The following is an 18187-nucleotide window of genomic DNA, read 5'->3' as shown; positions in this document are numbered from 1 at the left end:
GACTAGCTCTTCAGAAGCCTCCTCCACTGTTGCCATCATTGAATTAACCAGTGTTTCTCTATTCAAACTGTCTGATTGGAGAATGAAGAAGTTTCATTTAAATCTTGGCCTCAAAGGAAGCTTCAGAGAAAACCCTGGTCTTGTTTATCGGTGGATTTGTAGATCTAGCGGTTTTTCAAATATTCTTTTGAATCATATCTCACCATCTCTAACCTCGAAGGCTCCCTCCAAATGTTAGAAAGCCTCTGTTGTATGAAAGGTAAGACCTCAGCCGGCTCCATGAAGCCCCTCAGTCACGCAGCGGCCCCCCCACTCTCATGAAGCCCTCTCAGGTTGTTTGCTCAGGCTGTCGCCCTGAAGACAGCCTACTCAGTTTGGATGTTCTTTTCCCAGGCGAGAGCTGCCGGCTACATGTTTGCTTTCCCTCCACTCTCAAAGGCCACATTCACCTCAGGGCCTGAGGAGAAAGGGACCATGCTATATGAAAGTATGCAGGCCACGGTGGGCAGCGCTACTTTGAAACTAAGTGCCCGTTTGGTATGTGCAAGCAGGCGAGGGTCGTCCTGGTGCTTTTATTTATTTACTTTTTTGTGAGGGTGCTTGCATTCCTCACAGTGTGGGTCAGGGGTTTGATAGGTGGGTGCCACCGATGGTAAAACCTGGAAGATGGTTCTGCTACGGTATTTTCAAGCCTCTGTTTGAAAACTATGAATAGATCAAAAATACAGAAAGGCAGTAAAATATGACCGACTAATTTGAACTTGTTCACACGAAAAGCCCGGCTCTCTGACGCTCACACTGTTCACTCATCAAAGGACAACTTCAAAGCACGATCCCAAGTCCTGTATCCCCTCGCCCTCTGAGTCACTGTATGATAACAGAATATATAAAAAGTTATGAAATGTGCAGCTCAGAGGACGGTTTCCCTTCTCCTTTCTCTCTCCGGGTTGTCGTCTCTTCCATATGCTCCTCTTTGTCTTGTACATGTGCAGCAGAGCAAGCAGCATGGGAGCTGTCTGCAGTGATTAATTAGCCAAATGCATTAACACCTCTAACACACAAACCCCGCAAAAGTAATTAGTGCAGAGAATTAGCAAAAGTCAGTCAGATTATCTTGTCAGAGCTTGTTATGAAAGTTTGAGTCCAGAGGAAGCTCCCACTCCCCCACCCACTGTGGCAGAATTAATCACATGAAATGCACTTGAGCTGTACATACTGTGCACTGACTGTACCAGAGGTGTATGGAAGTAGAGCTAGCATCCTGATGATCCCGGTGTTTCCATTATCATGATTTTAATGCAATATTTAGGTTTTGCGCAATTCAAGGTATAATGAAAATGCAGCTGCTGAGGCCATGTCCATATGTAGACCATGGACTGGAGAAAAAATTGGACGTTATCTCGCTCAGCTTGAAGTGAGGTCGCCACAAAAACTGCTCCCCCTGGTGGCTGGCTGCAGTAGAGGTAAAAAAAAATCCATCTCTCCAGTCATTCCAGATGGGCTGTGGTCAAACTTTAAAAAATGAATACACTTCGTAGAAATGTTTCTCATGCCCGATTGTTGTGGTGATTTAAAGATATAATTTGGCTGCATTGTATTCAGGTCCTCTTTTTCCTGGAAAGTTTCATTTTTATTAGTTATAAGAGGTTTAAAATGAGGTTTTACGTCACTTTAACGATGATTGACAGCTGTTGGGAGGTAGAGTTAAGAAGAGATCAGACTCTTGAAATAAAAAATCATTATTACTTTTGTTACCCGGCACCTGGGAATTTTGGCTTCGAAACCGTACAATGGTAAATGGTGCTGTCCACTCTATATACAGTCTATGATGTAGATGGGTATCTAGGAAACCTCATATGTTTTTACACGTATAGGCCTGTCATCCACACCCACCCACAGTTTTGCGTCACTAAAAACTTTTGCTGAAAACTCTGGCTTCATGGTTTCATGTATACACCAGGAAACAGAGTTTTTGGTTCTCAAACATCACAGCTGAATGATTTGGGTTTGTTTGAATGACAACACTTATCACAGGATTTGCCAGGTTACTTGTGGGCTTAAGTACTTTTTAACAAAGCAAATGAGGGGGAATATTATTTTTTGAAAAAACCAAGCTACAAGTGTACAAGGCCTACCTAAATAAAGACGGTCCTCGAGTTACGAACGAGTTCCGTTCCTACGACTTGCCGTAACCCGAAATTCCACGGAAGTCCAATTTTTACCCTTAATACCCCCTAAATCTCTAAATAACTATCCAAATACACAAATTCATGGGAAAAAGGTACAGACAATTAAAACAGACAATCTACACTATGGCTCGACTTGAGACAAAGTGGACGATGCTGATGACGATGTAGCACTGCGTAGCTGTATCAATACGCACTCCGCGTCATAGCAGCTTACAAACAGAGTGACGTAACTTTGAAACCGTCTCTATTTTCTAATATACATATATTTATTGGGGTTGTAAAGTTGAAATGACATAAGTCGAGGACCTCCTGTATCTGAAAGTAGCAAAAAAAAACCAGACACTTACAGGTAACAGAGGTCAAAGAAGGGCGTGATTTGCTGTAATTTTGCAGAGTCATTACACACAAACACAATGTTACTTACAGTGTTTTTCCACCTCTGCATTTGGTCAGAAATTTGTAACTGAATTCAAAACTTTACTAAATATCATTCAATGGGCTTTTGAAGAAAATAGAGATACGATTTTAGCTGTTGGGTACATAAACGGCAAATAACATATTAAAAAAAAAAAAAAAAACAACCAGACAGTCAGAATTAAGGTGATTCTGATTCTGATTCTGATTCTGAAAAAAACTTTTGCAAAGTGCACTGTTAACTCCAGGAAGATCAAAATTGGGTAATTTTCCATTTTGACACAACTTTCATCTGCAATATTTTTGTTCCCAATAAAATTACATGGCTCAAAAACAGTCTTCAAAACTTTGTCTGTTTCAGTAACCATTGAACCAACCAAACTCAGGATGAATGTCCTGGTGTTCTAAGTCATCAAAGTACACCGTATTGTCCCTGTTGCCACCTTCCTTATACTCCAACAATACAAACACACACACAATGATCCATCAGTGTTATAAAGTGTAAAAGCAGCCCAGCCTCTGTCTCCTTTCAAGATCCATTCTCCTCATGAGGTTTAATAATCAGAGGCAGCAGCTGACAGAGAGCAAGTTCACTCTGAAACTCTGGGTGACCAAAAAGTGCTGCCACAGACACAGCAGGGTGATTCTGATGAATATTTAAGCTTTTTGCTTAATTTTCAGTCAGTCCCTCCAGGACGTCAAGTCTTCCTCCATTATTGGGACCCGAAAGATCAAACACTTCTCTGTGACTCGTTCCTCTCCTTTGATTTTACTTTCTCCTTCCACGCTCTATCTCTATCTCAGATCTGTGTGGTAAGACTGAACCTTGACGTTTCTTTATCTGCATTTCAATAAAGGATTGGGTTTACTTAGAACTGCAACAGATGCTCTCAAATATATCATTTAAAGCCTCCAATGAATTGAGTTCAAGTTTATTAAGGATTCTTGCAGACAGATGGATTTGGCATTAGAAAAAAAAGTGCCTGTTCACTCGTTGGTTGGGGTTCTCAGTTACACTGAATCAAAATACTGTGAATACTGTTGTCAGTATTTTAACTTTATTTTACAGCAAAGTAATTTTTGTTGTGATGGTGTTTTGTAACCGTGAGTGAGGTGGGAGCACAGTGGGTATGAGACCCTGCTGTACATTGATATGTCACACTAATGGGACAGAGGCTGTCAGTGCTCCACATGGCCCGCATTGGCTGTCTGTGCTCTACATGGCATTGTTATGTCTGTATGTGTGTTTCCTGTCTCTCCTGCAAATTCCAGGTGAGGCCACCAACTGTCAAACAAGGATCACCTGGTCACAGAGCTTAAGAGCTCAGAGCTGCTTGCAATAGTGAAAGGCATTTGAGCTGGGGACTGCTGCCTTGCTTCCTCTCCTTGAGGAATATGTCTTGTTGTGTTTATTTAGCGTTGTTTAAAGTTTGATTCTTTCTGTGTTTTAATAATAAATCCTCTTTTGTAATTGTTGAAGATGTTAATCTTAGTTTTTTACATGGGTCTTTTATGGATTGTTGTTAGCCCCATCGGGCCACATTGTTAGTGGGGTGTAACTCCATGGAATGGCAGTCTGTGCTCAACATGGCATGGACGGTCTGTCTGTGCTTTACATTTTTTGCATTGGCTGTCTCTTTTTTTACAAAGCATGCACTGGCTGTCTATCCTCAACACAGCACAGCCCAGCTGTCTGTGCTCTACATGGCATAGACAGGCTGTCTGTGCTCTACATGGTAAACACTGGCTGTCTGTGCTTGACATAGCGCTCACTGGCTGACTGTGCTCTACACTGGCTGTCTGTGCTTTACATTGCACTTACTGGCTGACTGTGCTCTACATGGCATAGACAGGCTGTCTGTGCTTTACATGGTACTCACTGACTGTCTGTGCTCCCTATGGCACACACCAGCTATTTGTGCTCCTCATGGCATGCACTGGCTGTCTGTGCTCTACATAGCACTCACTGGCTGTCTGTGCTCTACATAGCACTCACTGGCTGTCTGTACTCCACATGGCACGGACCATGTATACAATGATTTTTAAAGTGTGTTGGCCAATTTTAAATGGAGTGGTGATTTTTTAATACCACCACTGGGGCAGTAGTTTAACTGGAACACAGACAGCCTGTGCCATCTGAGCAGCATCTCAATGTACAGCAGGGTCTCCTATCCACTGTGTTCCTTCCTCATTCACGGTTACAAAACACCAGCACAACACCCTCGCAGGTTGCAGTATACCTGAGTCAACTGTCAAAATCTGATAAGCGGCTGGAAAATAAAAGTTCTGGTCTTGTCTGATCCCACAGATCCAAACCTCTCTGTCTTGTTATAGAGTTGCAACCCATAAATCCAGAGGCTTGTGTTTGGTGTTTGTGCTCTGATTGAAACCTGTAGCATCAGGTAGCACCTCTCCTCACAGCACACTGCGAGGGGGAACCTGAGCGGATGTGAAGAAAGTCTTGAACTCGCTGTGTGATTCTCCCACTTTCGCCTGGCAGGTATCGCTGTCTCTCCTCTGCAACGTCTGATTTCAAGGCAGGTTTTTCAAAACAAAACACTTCCTGCGGGCCACCACTCGCTCCGTGTGAGGAGACATTGTGGCTGTGCAGCTATTTCTGCACGCCTCAGAATGGTGTGCACAAACAGAAAGGCTGCGGACAATGGGCAGCATGCAGTGAAGTGCAGGCTATAATGAGGCAGATGTCTGGCTATTGGGAGCCCACAGCAGGCGGGGGCTGGGGTGGGGGGGACACATCCCTGCTTTTGTTGGTGGGGTTCACCCTCTCCCTCTGCTTCTCCTCTCATGGCCTCTCGCTTCTTCTTGCTCTCATACAAACATGTGAACATGCACACGTGAAAACACACACATACCCCCCCACACCTCCTCCATTGGTTTTAATTATCCCACTCCAAATCCGCCGCTCCATTAGTAGCTGTATAATAGTGTCCCCCCCACTTCTACCTCCCCTCTTCCTCCCCGGCTCCTCTCCATTCAAGTCGGGGAGGAGAAGCTGCCCTTTGAGCCCCTGTCAGCCTCGCTGGCCGGGGTCTCCAGGTTCTCACATTCCCCTTCAGCCAATCAGAGCTGCGCGTCGAGGCAGGGCCCAATTAGATGACAGCGTCCTGCCAGAGGAGAGGAGGTGAGAAAAAAAAGAAAGCCAATCGCTGTGATTAATTTATTCAGATTCCCTCCGGGGACCGACTCTCCTGGAACGCACCCCATTTTTATGTACCCTCATACCCGACACCCCCTCGCCCCCCTCTTCATTCTTTTATTGCGTTTGTGAAGAGTGATAGAAGAATGCAGAGTATTTCTTTTTCAGGCACTTTTAATATGTGCCCCCCCTCTTCACTTCCCCATTTTATTCACCCCTCCTCCTCCTCCTCTCAAGGTAATTACAGAGAAGTCTCAATAGATGGGAAATTCATGTCTTTGAGCCCCGGCCATATGATGTATGAGAGGGAGGCTGGTGCAGAATTAAAGGAAGGAGACAGAGAATGGGGGGACGGCAGGAACTTGAACCCGCAAGTGTTATTGTGCTGAAGCCGAAGAGGCCAAAACATAGTATCCATGGTAAATAAAACAGAGAGCTTCTTCAGGCCCCCTCAACAGCGCCCCCTCCTCCTCCTCCTCCTCCTCCTCCCACCACCCCTCATGACCTGTTGCTTTCTTCCAGCCACCATTGTCTGAAGTGTGAAGTGGGTGACATCACCGTTTCCTCTTGTAAACAGGTGTGATGGGCTGGAAAAAACAAGCCCCAGTGTGCGCTTCGGGGCTCTCGTTTCTTTTCAGTGCGTGGGTTCCATTTCACCTCCTGTCCTCCGGTCCCCGGTTCTGGGGCTGCTGCAGGGGCCCACCCTCACCCTCCTGGACCCCACCCTCCATCCCTGCGCTGTATCTGCTGTAAGTGAAAACACAAGTGAGGAAACCAGGAAAAAAAAAAAATCTAATTAGTTGATTTGGAAGTGAGGGATCTGTCTGAATGATTGCTGCTGTGAAGAACGGGTGGAGGGATTATTGCAGCATCAAGAATCTCGAGAAGATTTTTTTTTTTTCTTTGTCAATATGGGTGTTGAATATTTTTTTTGTTTTAAGTTTTCTCTGTTCTGACTTTCTTTTTTTAAATTATTAATTAGTGCTGTCAGGCGATTAGAAAAATTAATCTAATTAATTATGGGATTTGTAATTAATTAATCTAATTGATTTCATTTTAATCTCATATCTGCTTAAGGTCTCAAAACAAAGAATTTGAATTCCAGGACATTAAAATTACATTAAGAGACATTTAAAAAACCTTAAAAAAATAAGGTGGGAATATATACAACTCATTTTTAGGTACCCTGAGGCCCGCAACACATGAAAAAAGTGTTGGGGTTCTACCTTAACAAAATCTACACAGTCCTGCACCTAAGATAAGCTGATTTGATTTTTAGGACGGTTTTTGCTTCTGTCACATTTTACTCGATGTGGACTCAACTTTCACTGCAATATAAACTTCTATACTTCTATGAGGTCAGGAGAACCAGGGCTAAAGACTAAAAACTGTGAGGAACTATGCATAAAACACTTTATTTAAATCTTGGATCAAAGAAAAGTGAAGTATTTTCAGTTTTACATGCCCTGAACACACAAACTGTTGCTCATTGGTGCAGAGCAGCCCCAAGCTGAAACATGACACCAGGAGGATGGAAGCAAATTTTCAAAGAATTCTTTAGATTTAAATTCAGGATATATATCGATCATTCAGGGCTTGTTTGATGCAGTAAAGAGTGTAGAATTATCTGTTTTTTACAGAATTGAGCTAGAGCAAACAGTTGATTTTCTGCAGATTGTCAAAAAGGACGTGTTAATAAACGAGACCTGGACTGTATCACTCTCGCTTCCCCCCTAAAGCATGTTGCTGACATCATGTGTGATACATTCAGGGACCATCGGAAATTTGAAAATCTGACAAGAACACCACTTTTTCTAAGTAGGACAAACGGTTTGTAAATGCCAGACATTTGAAAATAAGTGCGTCCTTGAACGCCCTGCGGGTTTGGGATCCAGATTAATCTGCGTTAATTTTTATAACGCGTTAATTTGCGTTGTAATTAATTAATCTAATTAACGTGTTAAAATGACAGCCCTATTATTAATTATTACTGACTTTTACATGTTTAAACATTTTTAATTTTGAGTCATTTAACCCCTTAGTTTCTTTTTTTTGTTAAAGTTGTAGTCTGTCGATCCTGTATTTGTAATACAATAAGCAAAAATAAATGTTGCTGGAGTGTGGGCTCACATAATCCTCAGTACCCTACTCAGAGCACCCCAGTCTAAAAATTCTGGGCACACCCCTGCTTGTCACCGATTGCCTTGTTGTAGCCTACGTTATGATGATAAACGGAGATAAACGGACAGGACTAACCTTTCCCCCAGGTAAAAGTCAAACAACTTCTCAAGTGTTTGTAGCCGCAGTGCGCTGATTTCTCTCTAACCAATTCCTAAATGTTTCAGTCAACGATCTTAAGCTAACTGCCAGCACAGAGTGAACAACGAACCTTGATACTGTCATCTTTAGCTGACACAAACTCAAAAAGTGACTGTTTCCAGCTAGAAAACACACATCTCTCCTCTCCCCCTCTATTGTCTACGTTTGTGTCGCCGCCTGCAGTTACATGTGAGTTGTCCTCATGCTGAAAACATGATGAATGCGCAACTCCCATCACTCCCCAAGACGTAAGAAAAAAGCATATAGATTTTTTACAAGAAAAATGAAAAGAAAAGTAACGCACAGTGACTTGGGTTAGTAACTTTAATCTGATTACTGATTTCGAAATAGTAATGTGTTAGATTAGTCAGGGTAAAGGCTGATTTATGCTTAACACGTCCATGTGGCTTATTGCGGATTTTTGCACCTATGCCCCCTTGCACGGTCCTTGCGCAGACTCAAAAATTTCTAACCTGCCAGACGGGGACATTCAGACAAGATGGCGGAAGAACAGGATCTCCTACAGGCATCTGTATGACTCTTCACACAGAGATCACCATGGTAATCTAGTGGTAAATTAATCAAAGGCGTTAAATTGCGGCCACTCTCTGCAGAGAAGAGGAATCTGTTTATAGAACCTGGAAAAACTCCAGGACAGATACGTCATGTTGTAAACAAAGGCAAACTTCTTCGACTCTTGTTTAGTTCTTTGGTAGACGTACGTTTGAGATACACCGCCCCCCTACAGTTAGGGAATGGACACCAAAGGACGCCGTGTGGGGCGTTAAAAAGCACAAAAGTCTTACCACATTCTCTCGTGTGGATCTCTGCATCTCATTTTGAACGAAAGCATAACATAGCCTTACCGCGTTTCTAAGGCTGTGTTCAGACCAGAAAAGTCCTTTGGTCCACTTGTTTGGTCCGGACCAAAAGCAGACTTTATTTTTTTCGTTTGGTGCGGTTCGTATTCAGATTGTACTTTTTGCAAGTGGACTATATTCTGTAAACACATCCACGTGTGTGAGGATCAGTGGTCTCATTGGACAGCACTGACAAAGGGCAGCACACAGAGTACAGACCTGGAAATGGAGGTAAACATGTGTTTGTGCTCTTATTAGAGCTGCAAAATCATTTTCACTTTCAAGAGCAGCTCCTTCAAAGCAGGCTTAACAACACCGTTTACAATTTAGGAACAGCGAAGACCAATGCGCGCAGCAAGGAGACGCTATGCTCTGCGTGTCCTGACCCACAACATGCTAGCAACAGCGTGGCTAAACAGAAGACGGAGGATCAAGTATGAACTAAAGACGGTTAGGTTACGGTGGCTTTATAGGCCCAAAAGGCGCATGTATCCTGTAGTTAGTTCGGATGGACCTTGGTTTGTATTCAGACCTGCACTGGAGAACCACGAACCGCACCAGAGTTCGTTTGGAAGCGGACCGAGACCACCTCAAAAAGTGGGTCTCAGTCTGGTTGTTTGGTCCGCACCAGGGTTCGTTTGTGTCTATTCACACCTGCATGAAAAGTCCGCACCAGCGTGGGAAACGAACCCCGGTCCGTTTAAAGTGGACCAAACAGTCCAGGTCTGAATACACCCTAATAGTCATTCCATTTGTGCTCGGACCTGGGAAGTCGGGAGTGGGAATGACATCATCTCCGAGTTCAGTGTTCCAGTTGCCAAGTGGGAAAAACTTGCCATAACAGCAACATTTCTGTATATGAATCTAGAAAAATACTATGTGTCCGGCGACAAACTTTAGTCAGGAATTCTAAAATAAAAAGAATATAACAGGGGCGTAAATACTGTTTTAACCCTTGAACTTGGATTTTCCTACTGGAAACTCAGGGGTGTTGTGGGATTCTGACCTTGGGGGGCGTTCCAGTTGGGTGTTCCCACTTGGGCCTTGCACAAATGGAACGCACCATAAGTAGCATGTTTCCAGCATCACTGGTGCCTAAAGACAGCTGGGATAAGCCCCAGCCTCTGTAACTCTGAAGGAGAAAATAGTTAAAGATACCTGAGGGATGAGAAGTTAAAGAGAGCAAATCATCTCTAGAAGCAGGCTGTAAACATGTTTGATTTCTCTGTAAATGGGCTTTTAAATATCAGCTCCGATGGGATACCCAGCCAGCCTGAGGACAGCCAGGCTCTGCAGTTTCATTTTGCACACTCTCAGTTCACTATCACTGAGTTTATCCATCCACTCGTCGCACAGAGCATCAACAAACACGTTGTCCTGAGCTCAAACTGAGCGTGGAGTCGATGTGCTGTTGTGATTTGGGTGTTTGGACCCCATCACAAACCCGCTCTCTGTCTCTCCTCTGTGATCCCTGTCACTCTCGCCTCTCTTATCCACCCAAGCAGAAATTCCATTAAAAGCCGAGCGCTGGAAGCTAACGTCAAGTTTTCTTCCCGTTCTCAGAGTTGATGGAGCCACTGTCCGCACTCCCTTCTCCATCTGCTGCCACCCATCTCTCAGATTAACCTCCATTAATCTGAGTGCCTGTAACTGTGTCCTGGTGATTTATGCCTCTGGACGGGCCTCACGCTCTCAAGGCAAAGTCTTCTCCCTCATCAACAATCCACCAGGGATGACAATTAGCGAGGCGCTTCCACAGATGATCAGGCCGCCTCATTAGGCGTGTAACCTAACATTGCGTGTGCGTTTCATCCACTCACTGTGCTGACACTGTGACGTATTTTGGTTTTGATCTCAGAGCGTCACATCACTAACGCCACACATGATCTTCACTTTCTTAGACGAGGTTGATGACGGTTGCTTCTTGATGTTAGCGAAGGTTTCGGTCGTGCTTGACTGTTGCAATCGCTGCCAGTCGCCGGGCAACTGATTAAGATGCATAAGGGCGTAAGTGTTCAGCTTAAGACTTTACTGTAACACCAGCAGAGTGTTTCCTCAGCATCTCTCCCCAGCTGCAGGGACGTGATGAATGCATGATTCATCGAAATGAAAGTAGCGTCTAATGAGAGCGTCGGTGGAGTCCCGTTTTCCCACCTCTGCTTCGGCTGCAGATGGACCATCATGCTCCAGCTCCACAGAGGAAATTAGATATTCATTGAAGGCTGAATTAAACAGTAGCTCACTGATGTTGCAGCCTACTTCCTCCTTGTTTTCAGACTTCAATCAGATTTTCAAGTGAGCCGTAAACTGAACCAAACATGACAAGTGATGCTGTTTACTCCTTGTAAAGAAAAAATGATGAATGGTTTGGGATTTCTGTGAACAAAGAAGCTTTTTTTTGTTGATTAATCTGTATCAGAGACAGTTTCACTGAGAGCATCCAGCTCCACTGGAGGAAAGTGTGTGTGTGTCTGTGTGGCAGATCAGGGATAAACACTCACTGTTGGCACCAGATTGTCTGTTCTGGTAAGAACACTAAAGTTTTTTTTAGGACTTTCAGCCTCTTCCTGTGGTAATGAGCTCCTGAAAATACTTAAATACACGGAAAGTTAGCCGGCACATTTCAGCTGTAAAAAACGTGAATTTATTGAGCAAAAAAAAAATCAACAACAACAACAAAAAACCTGTCATTAAATTGTTTGACATTACTAACACTGGATAAATTGCATTTGTGTCAAGTTAAACTTGTTTTAACTTGCTTTAGTGGCGTTCATTAGAACACGACTTTCAAGTTTGTACTCCTGTGTCAGTGTCCTCGTCAGCCTGCAAAGCTCCTCCAAAGCACATGAGGGCAGTGTATTGGCAGTGTAGCAAGCACTAAAGAAAGAGAGAACAACAACAAAAAAATGATATCTTTACAGTACAGACAATATAGTGTATAAAATTCTGTACGGTTGAAATGTAATGAATAATTATTCAAACAAGTTTTTTTTTTTTTTTTCTAATTTATGAAACTTGTACATGTGATGTCTTAGTTTTTCATGTTTAATAAATTCGCAAAAAAAAAAAAAATAACAAATCTTAAATACATCAATGTTTTTTAAAAACAAGAAACTTAAAAAGAAATTGAGAATTTTTTAAAAAATTTAAAGTTTCAGAAATTTTCAAAAAAATATGTATATATATGAAAATGTAAAAATAAAGAAATAAAGCAAAAATATCTCACAAATGAAAATTCTAAAATTTGATGTTAAAAAAAACATTTGAAATTTTAAAAAAAATGGAATTTCAATTTTTTTGATTGAAATTTTAAAAATTTGCCAAATTATCCATATTGAGCAAAGGAAAAAAAAAAAAGAAAACAAAGGAGATTGAAAAACCAGTTTTTTTTTTTTTTTGTTTAAATTGATAATTCTAAAATTTGCTTATTTAATACAAAAGATTTAAAATGTACAAAAATGTAAATATTTTTAAAAATTGAATTCAATCTCTTATATATATATATATAAATATATATATATATATATATATATATATATATATATATATATATATATATATATATATATATATATATATATATATATATATATATATATATACATTTAAAAAATTTGCTTAACTATCCAAAATTAGCAAAGGAAAAAAAATCTGGAAAAAAAAATGAAATTTAAAAAAAAATAGAGAATTTTTTTTATCTATTTTTTTTATTTGTAATTTCTAAAATTTGCAAAATGTATTTACTTATTTTCTTTCCGGAGTCATCTTCAGATAAAAAATATGTTTTGAATTGTTTGTGCCAAGTAAATAAATATCTTTCAATGGAACAAGAGAAAGGTTCATTGTGTTAAGACATTTTTCTAGTAACAAGCAAATTTTCTGGCAAATTCTCTTGTGTATGGTTGCCAGTCTGCCAGTATTTTGGCGGATATGGAGACAGCAGACTGGCAACCATGTACGGGCTGCACCACTGAAGTCTGCAGGGGCCTGAGTAGAGGATGCTTCCCTCAAAGTCAAAACACCACTTCCCCTCGAGTGATAGACGAGGTGTTAACATTTCGTCCCAGAGGAGCCCACTGAGTTTCTTTCTGATGAACCAAAGCTAAAAGCTGGTTTCTAATGATGGAGCTGGTCCGGATGGGGTTAAAAGTTGCTTAAGTCACTGCTCCAGTAAAAGCAACGTGTCACTTTTATAAGGTCATCAGGAGGTGTGATTAAACCAAAGGCAAAGCCAACTTATAAAGTGTGTTAGTCAAGCCACAAACCTCCAGAGCAGCTCCAAGACTTCAATTTGGACTCCAGAATAAACCCTACACTCCTGGTTTGGGGCTGAACCATTCAGATTTCATGGGGGGAGTCAGTTTCCTGAAGTGGGTCTGATTGTTTTAAGATGTTTTGGATCCACTAACATCATCAGACACCTGCTTACTCTAGTTTCAAATCCAATTACATCCAGCGTGTGATGAGTCAGTTTATATTGGAGTCTTAATGTGTTTACTTACACAGAGGCCCTCGTGAGACACACACACTCACACACTCAGATGTCTGCTGATAACACAGACATGAACACACTCTTGTGAAGAATCCATTAAGACCCTCGACAAAGTGTTTTTTTTTTCTCTTGTACTCAGATTCTAATTTGCTCAGACCTATAATCAAAGTCGAGAGGGCGCCGGTTTGTTTTCAGCGCCCGCTGAAGCTCCACGTCCTAATGTTCGCTTCACTGTCATTCACACCATCATACTTTCATTTTCCCCACGATGAGGGAGAAACCCCGGGGGTGTTTATTAGTCAGACCCCCCTTCTCCTCCCTCCTCACCTCCCTCCCCCCTCCTCCTCTCGTCACATAATTGCAGGGCTCCACAAATGGCTCCACTTTGAGTCCATATTTGAGGGACGTGTTTGTACGAGAACTGTCAGTTTTATTGATTTGTGTCGAGGCGTGGAGGACAGAGCGAAGAATAACGGTAAAGCAGTGATTTAGAGAATGAGCAGAGGAGGTTGTGGATGGAGGTGGAGGTGGGGGTGGTGGGGGTGCAGTATGAGACGTTTCCCGCCTCGTGTTAAGGAGTATGTCTGAGCTGCTTGTGACAGCTCATTTACAATGCGTTTTGATCCTCTCAGAGAGAATGGGTTTCAAAAAGAATTCAAAGTGATGCAATTATGTCGTCATCAGACTGTGAGGAGCGACGGCTGAGGAGAGGTCAGCGCAGAAGAGATCTTAATCTGTCAGCCAGGAAGCGTCATCACATCCAGCAGCACAGGAGGAAATAAAAGCAGGTTTCAGTTTCAGTATGTAGATTTGACTGTCCTGTGACGTGTTGGTCACAGGACAGACTCGGGACTGGATGAAGTGACCCAAAAGAGACGCATGATACGTAAACTGGAAGGATTTTTTCTGCCTCTGAGGCCCCGTTTACATGACAACATTTCACCACAAAATGCAGAGAAAAAAATCTGCATCTATGTTGTTGTAAGCATGCCAGGCCTGTAGTTAGCGCTATACTGAAATTTATTAGATTTATTTCTTTTTAATTTTGCAAATTCATTTAAAATGAAAAAATAAATAAATCTAATAAATTTCAGATATTTGAATGTTTTTCAAAAAATAAGAAAATTGAAATTAATGACAAATTTTCCAAAATTTAAAAAAGTTTGAGAAATTTGCAAAAATAAAAAAATGAAATGTAAAAATGAAAAAGTAAAGCAAAAAATACCTCAAAAATGGAAATTCTAAAATTAGATGATTAAAAAAAAATAGCCATCACATGTACAAGTTTCACAAATTTAAAAAAAAAAACCTTTGTTTAGATAATTATTCGGGGGGCTCATTCCCCGCTGCTTGATAAAGACTGAGAGATCAACAGTATTGTTACATCTGAGTCTCGAAACTCCAGAAAGATCACAAAAATTTTTCACTCGTCACTTTATTGACAATAACAAATAAATAAATTACAGGGTCTGAAAAGTTGCCAAGTTGGACGTGAAGACAGAGCATGCTCAGACAGAACCCAGCCTGACAACTTTTCTCTTCATCGTACACATGACAGAACTTTACTTTTGATCGGTTTGGGAAAAGGAATATTCCACCCCTGAATGAAATTCCATTGGGTTCAGCCTGTTTATCCTGATTCTGGTGTTTAAATGGAGCATCTATATTTGTTTTGGGTCTCTAACCCATTTCTAACCAGAATATTAGGCTCCATGTGAATCCAGCTGTTGACGATTTCCAGACCATCCAGACCCCAGGTCTGCAACCTTAATTTTCAAAGGAGACATTTTGCCTCAGCATAACTAAAATAAAGTCATTCCAGAGCCACAAAATCAACTTTATCTTCACAATAAAGACTATAAACTGTATAAAATCCTTTACAAAGAAAAATCTAGTGATTAAATATCTAAATTTGAATAATTGTACATGTGATTTCTTAGTTTTTCTATTTTTAACAAATTTGCTAAAGACAAAAAATTTTAGAAATTTCAAAAAATTTCACAAAGTTTCAAAATTTTACAAAAATTAGCAAAAAGTAAAAAAAAAAAAAATAAATTAAGTAAACTTGCAAAAAATATAAAATTTCAACAACTTGAACAAACAAAAAAAATGTCAGACCTATTTTGGAATTTAAAAAAAAATTTAAAAGAAAATTAAACTTGATAAATTTGCTAAAAAAAAAAAAAAAAAAAAGGAGAGAGAAAGAATCCTTTAATCTGGTAACATTTGTTTATTATTTTGCTCAACTCATCGTTTTTTGTTGTTTGCTAATGTCTCGCCACATATCAAGCATGTATAAAAGTTGTCAGTTAACAGAATCCATCCACACAGTATTGAAATCAGTATTTTCTTCCAGATTAGTCTTTTTGTAGATGTAGTTATCTTCCCAGGGCTGTAAAACTTGAGGTTAGCCACAGGTGCATGGAAAGTTGGTGGGCTGTTGATGTTGTAGGAGGTGAAGTAGAGCGGTGGCAGGCTTTATTGACAGATGGGATGAAGATTTAGTTCAACTAAATGTTAACGCAGGATTTTATTTAGTGTCAGTCTTTAATCATCAATACCCTCGGCTAGGGGCCACCTTGTTGTGGCTGCCTGTTGCAGCAGCTCTCTCTTCTTTGTCCGTTTCTTGTTATTTTTTGTCTCTTTTTCATCATCTCTGCATTTGGAGTGGATCATTACTTTGTTTGGCTCATTTGTTGGTCGTGGACACCAACTGTTTTTGTCTTCAGTGATATTTTTACTACTTTTTCTCCTGTGTTTGTCTGGAGATCTTACATGTAACCATGGCTGCATTGTTTACATGTGAAATCAGCTGTTTGCAGCCTTTAGCATCTCAATGCTAACTGGTGCAAGGCCGGATGTTTCCCAATAAGTGAGAAGAAGGAGGTGAGGATGACGTGGAGTGACAACATGGACCTGGATTCTTAAACAATCACTATTTTCTCTCCTTAAAGCAAAAGAAACATACTTAGCATCTTCCTCCTTTTCAAACCTAAAATAAATGATCCCAAGGTCTTTTTAATCAATGCCACTGAGGCTGAGATGTTCTCATTACTACACTTCTCTACACCAGCTACCATGAATCCACTCAGCAGCTTACATAATTTAATTTACACTCTCTGGAAAATTCTGTTTTAAACTCAGTGCCTTCAGTTTGTTATGTAGGCACTAAAGCGTTGAGTCCAGATCACCCAGTGAGCTCACTTTATGACTCCAGAAACACGACACAACTGTTTAAAAGAGTAAACACTCAATAAAAGACTAATTAATCCTGATTTATGGTCTTCTGTTGAGAAGCGTTCGAATGCGGAGTGATTTTCTCAGCTCACGTTTCTTCCCTCCTCCGCTGTTATTCTTTGAGATTTGATGTTTCAGCGTGTAAGAAATCAAACGTGACGTTTCGCTCTGAACAAAGACACAAACAACTCCCGAAGCAGACATCCACCCAGCCTGTTCGCCTCCCCAGCCTCCCCCCGGGGGCTGAGAAATGGGAGCGTTTCCTCAGTGACAGAGGGGCAAAAAAAAAATGATTGTTTTCTCAGATGTTCTGTGGCCCCGCCGTTCCCCACGGTGACGGTGACAGAGGCATTCTGGGATAGGCTGTGGCCGCGCTTGGCAGGCCTGGAAGGCGTCAGTGCTGTTTCTCCCGGGACGTCCTGGCACCGCGTCCCAACCCGCAATGCTGCAGCAGCCGCCTAATTAAAACCACACCGCTCCTCTTCTGCTGCTCCTCCTCACACTCGGTTACATCCCCTGACTCATAAAAACACTCTCACTAAAAAGCATCTTTAAAAAAACTCTTTGCATCTAATCCTCGCTCTGAGTGTTTGTTTAAATCCGCTTGAAGCACCACATGGGTGGAGTTTACAGCATCGGATTTTGTTAGATTAGTTGTCAATCGCGTAAAACAGCATCAAATTAAGTCTCTAGCACTTTCTTGTGGTTGTTAAATAACTTTTTGGCGCTGGTGGTGTTGTCAAATGTGGGGAAACTCAGCCATCTGGCTTCAAAGCAGCTGGAGTAAAGCAGCTTTGAAGAAGTATCAGCCCAGGTCTGAGTCAGAGTCCACACACGGAGTGAACTCTTCACTCTGCCCAGACTCACAAAGACATGGGGGTCTGTGCCGCCCCGCCGCTGTCGGTTCAACATTTAAACATCCAAATGTTTTCCTGCTTCTCTGAGCTCATTTCTCTGCTTCCATTAGCAGAAATGTCGTCAATCAAAAGCTCAAAAAAAGAGTTTGTCACAGTTCACTGAACCTGGATGGAACAATGTTTGCAAGTCATGTCTGAAGTTTGTTTAAGTCTTCGTTTTGGCGCCAGATGGTTCTGCCACTAAGCCCCAACAACCCCGACAATCTCAAAAAACTGTTTGAGGCTTCACTCTGACGGACAGCTCACTCCACGTTATTTAAATCACCCTGACGTGCCACCAGCCCCGGCAGGCCAAGACATATAAATCAAACAGGAAGTGGTATTTTTGAGGGTTTCTCACCCAGGTCTCATCGCAGGTTGGCGGAGGGAAACGCTTCTTTAACTTCTGCTGCTGCGCTGCTGAAAAGCGTCATCAATCAGAGGCTCGTTACCGCCAAGAAATGAGATACCCAGAATCCCCTGGCAGAGTTTAGACCTCACATGATTTCCAGCAGCTTTGATTCTACCCAAAGAAACTTTCCCAGACTTGTGGCCTGCCTGTTACATGTTACACTTTGCATGATCCCAGAAACACAGAGGCTTGGGTTGAACAAGAGGAGATA

The 18187-nt window shown here is 41.6% G+C and overlaps 1 protein-coding gene across 1 annotated transcript in view; it reads left to right on the top strand.

Moving 5' to 3' along the window:
- The first annotated feature begins 411 nt into the window (after positions 1 to 411).
- Positions 412 to 18187, top strand: part of LOC141806806 (uncharacterized) — a 98534-nt gene continuing 80758 nt past the window's right edge. Inside the window, exons 1-3 of the mRNA XM_074692486.1 lie at positions 412 to 537; positions 5603 to 5745; positions 6338 to 6509. Coding sequence (XP_074548587.1) covers positions 412 to 537; positions 5603 to 5745; positions 6338 to 6509 — 441 coding nt within the window. The remainder of the gene's footprint in view (positions 538 to 5602; positions 5746 to 6337; positions 6510 to 18187) is intronic.

The sequence above is a fragment of the Halichoeres trimaculatus genome, unplaced genomic scaffold, assembly GCF_033239565.1.
Source record: "Halichoeres trimaculatus isolate MK-OKI-2021-1 unplaced genomic scaffold, fHalTri1.1 fHalTri1_scaffold_17, whole genome shotgun sequence".
NCBI lineage: Eukaryota > Metazoa > Chordata > Actinopteri > Labriformes > Labridae > Halichoeres > Halichoeres trimaculatus.
Note: the sequence above shows the minus strand (reverse complement) of the source record. Positions and strands in the feature narration are given on the sequence as shown.